The sequence below is a fragment of the Silurus aristotelis genome (assembly GCF_946808225.1).
Source record: "Silurus aristotelis genome assembly, chromosome: 25".
Classification (NCBI taxonomy): domain Eukaryota; kingdom Metazoa; phylum Chordata; class Actinopteri; order Siluriformes; family Siluridae; genus Silurus; species Silurus aristotelis.
The window spans coordinates 14492734-14502995 of NC_139598.1; the positions used below are offsets into that span (position 1 = coordinate 14492734).

The 10262-nt window shown below is 40.5% G+C and overlaps 1 protein-coding gene across 1 annotated transcript; it reads left to right on the forward strand.

Moving 5' to 3' along the window:
- Positions 1-11: 11 nt before the first annotated feature.
- zhx1 (zinc fingers and homeoboxes 1) lies at positions 12-9384 on the forward strand. Its single transcript, XM_083529913.1, has 4 exons — positions 12-298; positions 424-811; positions 2447-2700; positions 3700-9384. Exons 3-4 carry the CDS (start codon positions 2541-2543, stop codon positions 5973-5975), a joined length of 2436 nt encoding a protein of 811 aa, XP_083386039.1. The 5' UTR covers positions 12-298; positions 424-811; positions 2447-2540; the 3' UTR covers positions 5976-9384.
- Positions 9385-10262: the final 878 nt, after the last annotated feature.

Sequence of the window (10262 nt, forward strand, 5' to 3'; positions counted from 1 at the left end):
TGTGTGTGTGTGTGTGTGATGTCTGGTTTGCACCTGGTAATGATCGAGTCGTTTTATTGAAGCTGTTTGGAGGGAAAACTTTGTGGGTGATTGGTTTCTGAGTTTATCTCGGGTAATAAAAACGAAAGGAAAGTGTTTAGCGCGATGAGGGGAAATTCCGTGTGCTGCTTTTCAGACGCGGAGAATCACGTGACCCAATCTGCGTCTCATTGGTCGGTAAACGTGGGTGAACCTCGGAAGTTTTTCCGCAGCCGATTTGACTCGTTTTGGACGGGTTGCCTTGCGTTAGCGGAGCCCTGTAGGTTATATCGCATGTTTATTTTTGTTTTTGCATGTTGATTTGCAGAAGGAGTGAGGTCGCTTTGAACGATTTTATGATCTCTTTTTTTTTTCTTCTTTTTTTTTTCTTCTTTTTTTTTAAAGTCGCGGTGGGGAGTCGCCTGGCGATGACGTCACTACGTCACAGTGACAGCGGAGACGCCTGATCATTTAAAAAAAGGAAAGAAAAACACCATGGGATTAAAAAAAATAGGCTGAAGTTCTTGCTGCGTGTAATGAACGCTTTGGATTTTTATTTATTTTTTATATACACATCAGGACGTGATCCGGAATTGAATTTGGTCTCTCGCCGAGCATCAATCCAGCCTTGGAGGATTGCGACCGTAGAAATTAGCGCCTGACCCCGACACCGAGGAGCAGGCTAGTTATCTTAGCATAGCTTCATTACTGAGCGAGTTAGCTCCTCATATTCTCAAAAAGCAAACAAACAAACAAACCGTGTACTTCGGTTGAACAGCAAGCGGTCTCCCAGGTGAGTTTCCAGCAGCTTAGCATCCTCGTGTTTCAATCCTGAGTGACAGCCAGCCAACCAAAAGCTAACTGTCTTTACAGCACAGTATCTCAATCCTAAAGTACTTTCCTGGAGGCGTTATTCAGCCCTTAAAACGCCTTATAACGCCCTGCTGTGGAAATGTCTGCACAAAGTAACGGCCTGGAATGTATCCATTACATTCCTGCTGGTTTATTTTGGCTTGTAGATCCTTAATTTTCCCCATTACAACCACTTTTCTTATGTAACCTAAATGCATTGTTTTATTTACACATATATATGAACTGAACGGAGAAAGTTGTTGCCTACTACACACAGTTAAAGTGAGACTCCGCTCTGAAACACATTAATTCTGTTTATACTGAGTCATGTGTGTTATTTTTTTTAATTTGAGGTAGCATCAGAAAGTTTTGAGGCTTTGCTTGTAATCGACCAACAGATGGCAGCACGAGGCTGCACGCACAGTCACAGGAAGCACTGATCACTCAGTCAGTGTGCCAAAAGACATCATCCTGTGTACATCGGAAGTGACCATGTGCTTTACCACATCTGTTGCCTCTCCTCACTTGAGCGTTTCTCGCTGGAAACATGATCTCACTTCCGCACCCACCCTACTCGCCAGCATTGGCTCCTGCAGACTTCGCCTTCTTCCCAAAGATGAAGATACAGCTCAAAGTTTGCCGTTTTGACACCATTGTGGCGATCCAGCCTGAATCGCAGAAGGTGCTTGACACGCTTCGAAAAAAAGACTTCAAGGACACATTCCAAAAGTGGCAGGAGCGCTGGCAGCGCTGTATTGTTGTTCAAGGGGTCTGTTTTTGAAGGTCATAGTATGTCAACGTAGATAAATAAAGTACTTTTTTGTAAACCGAGCCATTCAGGAGACCGTTTGATACCAAATTGTATTTTTATATGGCTAATTTTGCCAAATGATGAAGAAAGTACTAAACGTTCCTCGGTTGTAAATATAAAACACGTGGTGTTTTTGTGTGTTCATCCTGTGTTTGTGATATTTCTGTCAGGAAATATGAAGGCAGCTCAAGTAAAAAAATGTAAATATACTTGGCTACCTATTTGGTGACAAGTTCAATGGTGATGGTAAACGGTCCATTGCTGCACAATAAAATTCTTTCTTCTCCTATCCCAGAGTTCGGAAGCTGGTGTCGGGTTTCAGCACCCCTGGAGCACAGAGGGTTAAGGGCCTTGCTCAAGGGCCCAAGAGTGGCAAGCTTGGCAATACTGAGGCGTGAACCCCCAACCTTCCAATCAGTAACTCAGATCCTTAACCACTGAGCTACTATTAGCTTTAAAGTGGTAGCTGACGTGTTTGTGCAAAGTGTACAGATAAATAAGTGAGAAAGTTGGACAGGGTAAAGGACTAAAGCGCTGCTTCATCGTAGAGAAGTGTGTGTTAAATCCAACTGGAAAAACTACCAGTGTTTGTGGGTAATGCGGGAAATTGGAGGCACAGTGAAATAAATGTAATGCACATAATGAAGAAAAATGTATTATAAAGATTATATGCAAATTGTTCAGAATGGAGTTCTCCTTTAAATAGTTAATCAACTATATTTTATTTTTAATGTGGTCTTTTATCAAATTTTCTCTCCTCTGCAGATGTCATATTCGACAAACCCTTAGCATGTGAATTCAGCTTCTCGACGCTTCAGACAGTCTTTGCCGTCTCGGACCATCTGGTGCTACAGACATAATGTCAAGCCGAAGGAAGTCTACCACCCCCTGCATGGTGCTTCCATCAGATGTAGTGGAGCAGGATGTGGATATGGATGCCCTTGCAGGGGAAGAAGGAGCCGAAAGTGCTACTGAAGGGACTACAGAGGGTATAGTGGTTCCATTGGACAGTGAAGGAGGTGAGGGTTGGTATCCTGGTGTCAAGAATCACGGCGCAAATTTTAAATGGCGTGGTATTGTCATTATGCGTAGGCTCCCATTGGCTGTTTTGTGAGGTACATCTATGATATATGTACAGAAGTCCTAAGAGGCCATGCGTTATTATATTGTTTTTTACTGATCTTGACATAACAAAAGTTGTTTATTGTTTCCTCTTGATTAGTAATTATTTTTTTCTGTGTATTCTGTTTAAGAGCATTTTCTAGATGCAGCATCATGGATAATAACCATAACCATTTGTGGTCCATTGAGTGCTAGCGGTTAGAGTTATCAATGATGCTGCCGCTAGAACATGCTTTTTTGCAGAATACGCAGAAATTAAACAAAGAATATTATAACACAAGGCCTCTTAGTATTTCTATATATAGGGATGCTTTGTAGAAAAAAGAAAAAGCTACTAATTTGTGGAGAAGGGGACCACCACGGTAATCATTCATTCATTCATTCATTCATTCATTTTCTCCCGCTTATCCGTAATTCGGGTCGCGGGGGCAGCAGTCTAAGCAGGCCCCCGCCTTCGACTGCTGCCCAATCCTCACAGCACCGTCCCTTACGGTCCCCCACGGTAATCACTTATCAGATATTTTTGGGCGATGGCCCATTCTTTTTTCCATCAGACTCAGAATGGATCATTTTGTCCATGAACAGTGTGTGTCGGTCATCATCTATCAGCATGATTTTGGCTGGTTGGCAGACTGATTTTTCTGGCAGTGGCTGGCATCAGAATCACTGCTGTGAAAATATTTCACCAACAAATTAACTCGGGTCCCCGTTTACTGCCTGATAGGCTGAATCATGCATTGCTGCAATTAATAATCACCAAATGCACTTCCATGGTAGACGTACCTGAACACATGGCAGCTGAATTTAGTGACGATGTACATTTGCTTAATGATACTATCACAGATTATATTATGGGGATGCAAAGGCTGAAAATGTCTTTTGTTTCCTATTCTCAGAGCATGAAGACAGTTTAAGCCATACTGCAGGAAAACACCTAAATCCAACTTTTCTAGAGCAGCCAGTGACTGATCTGACTGCTGAAGGAAATGTTCAAGCTGAGACAGAAGATGGCGAAGACCCTTCCATTACCGGGATTTCACTCAGCAAAACTCCTATTATGAAAAAGAAGCCTGAACCCAAAAGAATAGCCGTGTCTCTTAAAGGGGCAGAGGAGGGCGATTCATTAATTGAAAGCGAAGGGGATCCAGAGTCCATTGAAGCAACCTCCGTTACAGCTGATATGACAAACTCGATTCTTGTTGATTCCACAAAACCAGGCATGTTTGTTGGCATTGCCAATCCATCTCCTGCAGAGCAAAAGAAACCGCTTGTAAACCCTGCTACAGTCCTTCCTGCTGGCCTTGCTCAGGTACTGACAGCTTTGCAGGTCCAGCAGAGTGCTCAGGCTCAGCTCCTGATTCCAGTGAGCAGCATTCCGTCTTACAATGCAGCCATGGACACGAATGCATTGCTGGTGAACACTTACAAGAAGTTCCCTTACCCTTCTGTGTCTGAAATTATGGGCCTGGCAACCCAGACGAAGTTCTCAGAGGAGCAGATCAAGATCTGGTTCTCTGCTCAGCGTTTAAAGCATGGTGTTAGCTGGACGCCAGAGGAAGTTGAAGAAGCTCGGAGGAAGCAGTTTAACGGCACGGTCCACACGGTGCCTCAGACCATTACAGTCATTCCGGCTCACCATCTCTCTGCCACCAATGGGCTTCAGTCGATCCTTCAGACTTGCCAAATCGTGGGTCAGCCAGGCCTGGTTTTGACACAGGTTGGCACCGCTAATAGCTTGCCAGGCACCACACCTATCACCTTGACTGTTGCAGGAATGCCAAGTCAGAGCCAGGCATCGAAGATCACGGCTAGTCAGACTAGCTCTGCTGTTAGCGAAACGAAAAGAGCCACAACGATCCAGCCACCATCACTGACTCCTCAGGAGAGCTCTGCCCTCAGCGCTGATCACTTTGGCCTGCGCCCAAAGAAGTCGAAGGAGCAGCTGGCTGAACTGAAAGCCAGCTACATGAAAAACCACTTTGCAAGTGATGCTGAAATTGCCAGGTTGATGAAGCTGACCAATCTCACCAAAGGCGAGATCAAGAAGTGGTTCAGCGATACCCGCTATAATCAACGCAATTCCAAAAACAACCACTTCAGCATCCCGCATGAAAGTTCCCGGGCCAACAACAGCAGCGCCACTATTGTCATTGACTCCAGCGATGAGACTCCTCAATCCCCAACACCATCGCCTGTCAAAGAGAAGGAGACCCGCAAGACCTGGAACCCATTTCCAGACTTCACTCTGCAGAAGTTTAAGGAGAAGACTCCAGAGCAGCTGGTGATTCTGGAGGAGAGCTATCAAAAATGTGACACCCCAACGGATGAAGAACTGAGTCGCCTAAGGGCCGAAACAAAGCTCACCAGGCGAGAGATCGACGCTTGGTTCACAGAGAAGAGGAAAACTCCTGTCGTAGAGCCATCTGATGACAAGACGGATGAGACGGATGGTAAGCCCTCACAAAGTCCACCTGGAGGAAAAAGGTTGTCCAAGGACAAGATTGTGAAGAAAACCCCGGAACAGCTTCATGTCCTCAAGAGTGCCTTTGTGCGCACTCAGTGGCCATCTGCTGAGGAATATGACCAGCTAGCCGAGGAAAGTGGGCTACCCCGACCTTACATTGTCAACTGGTTTGGGGATACCAGATATGCCTGGAAGAACGGCAATCTTAAGTGGTACTTCTATTACCAGAGTGGCAACGTAGATAATCTGAATGGCAACAAGAGCAGGAAACGGAGAGTTCGGAACCGTGGCTGGGGCAGGTCCCGCAACAAGAGAGCCAGAAAACCCACAGGTTTGGAGAAATCCCCACCTATGAAGTTCAAGACTGGGAAAGAGTTTCTTAAGGAATATTACCTGAAGCACAAGTTTTTGAACGAGCAAGACCTGGACGAGCTGGTAGCCAAGTCGAACATGAGTTACGAACAGGTCCGGGAGTGGTTTGCTGAGGTTGGCAGGAAAGTGGATACGGGTGCAGATCCTTTTGAGGATAACACTGGTAACGAGCAAGAAGAGGAGGAGTCAGAGGGGGAGAACGAGATGGTGGTTGAAGAGCAAGTGCCCTCAGCCCCTGGTGACGACGACGATGACGACGAGGATACCGATGATAGTGATTCCTGGGAACCTCCTCAAAGCATAAGAAAATCCTTGCCAGGTCCTGAGGAACACTGATTCGTCAACTCATTTGCCTTCGGAAATAATCCTGGTTTGTGGAAAAGACAGTGTCTGAGGATCCGGTTACAGCTTAATGACTAATCCTACTTGCGCCGCTTTTACATTTCTCACTTTCTTATTCAAGCTTACAAGTTAGTGTTTTCGTTTTATGAAATTTGCAGACACAAATTGAAATTGTCGGTTTTAAGATCTTTTTCCACAAACTCGAGATATCTTTCAGCTCTGTTCATCTATGAAGAGTATTGCACACAAAATGAAGAATCCCGGCCCGGCTAAACAGTACGTTTTAAATGTGCAATTTGAATATAATTTAGAAAAAAAAGTTGAAAAGGTTTCCTTTTAGGTTATGGGCAGAATTTCTTTTTAAAGAAAAAGAAAAAAAAAAGATCCTCTGCCACAAGGAGGATCCATGGTGCCAAAGTTATTTTCGCTGAATGTTTTACGGTTCCCTGTTCTGTGAAAGGAAATAGTCAATCAAGAAAATGAGTGTATGTATCGAGAGTGAGAGAAGGACATGCACAAAAAAATAATAATAATAAAGAACTGGGCACTTTTTGTTGGTGTTTAAAAAACCCTGCCTTTTAAGCCATCTAATGGCATCAATTATAAAAAAAACTTGTCTTGTATGAAACCTGTTGGAAGTTATTCTACAGTAGTAGCAGACGAATCGTATTCAACTTCACTTATTGATCTACTGAGTGTAATCTTGAAAGGAAAAAACAATGAATACAGCACAACCAGTGAAGATTACCAGGAGTGTCGGTTGACTTTCCCAGGAGGTTCTTTTTTCGTTTGTCCTTGGAAGTCTGAGATGATTGAGAACGGCTGCAGAAGACTGTTAGTGGACTGTTATCAGTGCCTGTACTAATGAGTGGGACTGTTTTTTTGTTTTGTTTTGTTTTTTGTTTTTCTTTCTTTCTTTCTTCTCCCCCTTTTGCACCTTTTCGACCGGACACTTTAAAAAAAAAATTTTTTTTTCAAATTTTTGCTTTTCCGATTTGTAACAAATGCTCGTTTGTATTTTCCACGTGGGCCTGAAGTGTAACCCCTATGCTCTGTTCGACCTTTTTCACACATTTTACCTGCCCTCTCTTGCCTCAATTTCATTAGTGGGGGAAAAAAATATTTATATTTAATAAAATCTCTTCAGGGTTTTTTTTTTTTTTTTTTTTTTAAATATATATATCCCTTTACAGTTTTTACTCAGTTGCTTTGGGACATTTTTCAGATCAGAAATGAAATTCTCAAAACTACTTGTTCAACCTCCACATCATGGAGCACATTTCTCTTTGCTTTGAACAAATTGTGAACGCGTTGGTACGTTAATTTAATTGATTTTGTACAATTGTCTGCTGATTCCTACATTATCAATTGTTGGTCATGTTGATCAAAATATATTATACTGGTTCACCTGAATAGTCCTAAACCCCAAAGCATCTAGAAATCAGTTCAATGCATAAATCATTGAATGAAAAATGGTTAAACCAGTCAATCTCTCAAGCTTACCTTCTTCACATTTCTAGTAAACATTTTTATTTTGGTAATTGTGTATTGAATTGATGAATTGTGCAGAAGAATCTTGACGTACACTCTCCTTCATTAGTGAAAGTCATCAAAGATCATCCAACGATCAAGCAGTTCTCTAGAATAGATCATATCTCATGAACCTTCAATTGATAAGCGTATACAGATGGAGCAAAACACAAAATTAAAATTTTTTTAAAAAATGGATGAACAACCAGGAAACGAAAAGTGCGAATCCTGTTCATCAATAAAGTACAATATACAGTAATGTGTATATTTGTGCTGCCGAAATTCATAGATGCCATACAGAAGAAATTCAGCCTTGTGATTCTTCAATCGTTGTGATCCAAACCGTAGTTTACATCAGGAAACACTGTAAGCGTGCGCCGTCATACTGACAACATGACTAAACATTTTAACGATCTGGTTTTTAAACAATAACAAAAAAGACGACTTCTGACGGATGAACGAAGGATTTAAAGAAAAGTCCAGGCTTTTGCAAGTAATCCAATATGTGGTGCTGTTTGTAAATTGAGAAATGCACTTACTGGTTTGCAAATATTAAGAACGATTCGGAAAATGTTTTAAAGCAACTGAGAAAAACTGTAAGATTTAGCTGCCATTATAGTGTTAAAAGTGTCAGATTTTTTTATATATAAAAAAAATCAAATGTGATTTCTTTTTTTTTTTTTTTTTTTTTGTCATTGTTATAATTCCTTTATCTCTTGCCTTGACACATGGAGGATTTTTGCATCCATGTGCATACATTTTAAGTGTATTTCTACTGAGAAGTATCCAATATGATGCAGTCGTATGCAAAAAAAAAAGATCGTTTGGCGATTAAAAAACAGCGAACAGAACATGAGGGTTTTTGGGGAAAGGGTGCTTTGCTTCAAAGGCTTCTTTTGGTGTCTGTTATATAGATAATGGCCCCAGTTTTTGAAAAAAAATATAATAACCAATGTTTTTGGTCAGTTTGGTTTTCTGTGAAAAGGACATCAATAATTTCTATACCATGGACTTTTTTTAAAAGGGTCCCCTCTTATAATATTGCATGCTGCAGCTGTTGGGAGGGGAAAATAATTGCTCATTTTGTACATATGTTTTATGGTTGCATTTTATAAGTTGTTTTACGCAATTTTATAAGTTTGTATTTATGATAATGATGATGACAATGACAAATCCTTCTTTGGCCCAAGTGGAGTGCTCGTACGGTGACCCTTTTTTTTGTGTGCTTTGAATTGTTATTGTAATTTTTTTTTTTTTATTGTTATTATTATAATTATTTTTTTTTTTAAGAAGAGTTTTGCTTAAAACTCCACTTGAATTGTTCTCTCGTTGGTGAACGTTATTGCCTGGTGTCCTCCATGTGATTCTGCACTTGTAGTGTATTGTAGACAAGAGATACACGAGTATAAGTATTGTCTGAAAAAGAAAAAAAAAAATCACACCTTTCTGCAACGTATCCATAAACGCAAAACAAAAAAAATCATCTAGAGTTTAAAATGATGCATATGCCTTTTTTTTTTTTCTTTTTTTTTTTTGTGTTCTATAAAGTGCAGCGATACGTCTGCTGCCTTCTTACATCTGTCACTAGTTGTGTTTAACAGCAGCACATTTACATGATCAACTCAAATCACTGTAAGGCTCAGTAAAGCTCATTAAGATCCACGAATATGATCGGGCACCATCATGGAGGTAACTTGTGAAGTCATACCGAGCCTTAAAATTGAATCGGTGGCAGAAGCTTTATTTTCCAGAGCCATACGCCTTGTGCAATGCTTTTAATTTAAAACTGTTTTGATAGGCTGTGGCTTGATTTAGAAAAAAAAAGATATATTTTCTACTTGTTGGAGGACAACAATAAATTTAGATGAAAACCTTTGTGCATGTATGTGTGTTATTTATCTGGTGGAAATCGACATCGTTTTTATGAAAAAGACCAAAAAACATTCAGGCTATAAATATTCATTTCTACTTACAGAACAGCGAAAGAGAAATGCATGGTAAGCACAAATCAGGAAAATGTCAGACATCAGTGGTTGGAAACTATAGGTCAAAAATTTACAGTCCTTATGGATCTACAAGGTCACTTTTAAAGGCTTTTTGTTCCCCCCCAAAGTGTGGTTTCCTGATTTTTTAACAAGCACTCGTTTGCATTTCCCATGTGGACCTGAAGTGTAACCCGTATCTTCCCCTTTAACCTTCTCTTCAACCTCTATCGCTTTAATTTTTTTAATTCATATTTATATATATATATTCAATAGATAATATTCAGGTTTATTATATATTCTGAAGAACTAGCTGTCAATTTTTGTATATATATTCAAGAAAGATTTTTGTCACTGTTACTGTTCCTTCATCTTTTACCTGGACACATGGTGGTTTTCTGGGTCCATGTGCAGACATTTTAATTGTATTTCTAATAAGAAATGTTTAGTATGATGCATTTGTATGCAAAACTTTCATAAGAAAATACAATATAAGAAACAAATTCATTAATAGAAAGGCAAAAGAAAAAGTAAAGAGCCTGCTAGACAGAATTACATTAAGTAAAATAGTTAAATATGAAAATAATTGATAACGAATGATGAATAATCAATTTTCAAGAAGAAACTGACATGGGCAGTGCAACACATTAAAACATATAAAAACCATAAATTCTTCTTTCGGCTGCTCCCATTAGGGTTCGCCACAGCAGATCATCCGTCTCCATACCCCCGTCCTCTACATCTGCTTCTTTCACACCAACTACCTGCA

Coding starts and splice junctions, on each gene's coding strand:
- zhx1 (XM_083529913.1), top strand. CDS start 2,541: ATGTCAAGCCGAAGGAAGTCTACCACCCCCTGCATGGTGCTTCCATCA. Junction 2,701..3,699: donor TCCATTGGACAGTGAAGGAG/GTGAGGGTTGGT, acceptor TCCTATTCTCAG/AGCATGAAGACAGTTTAAGC.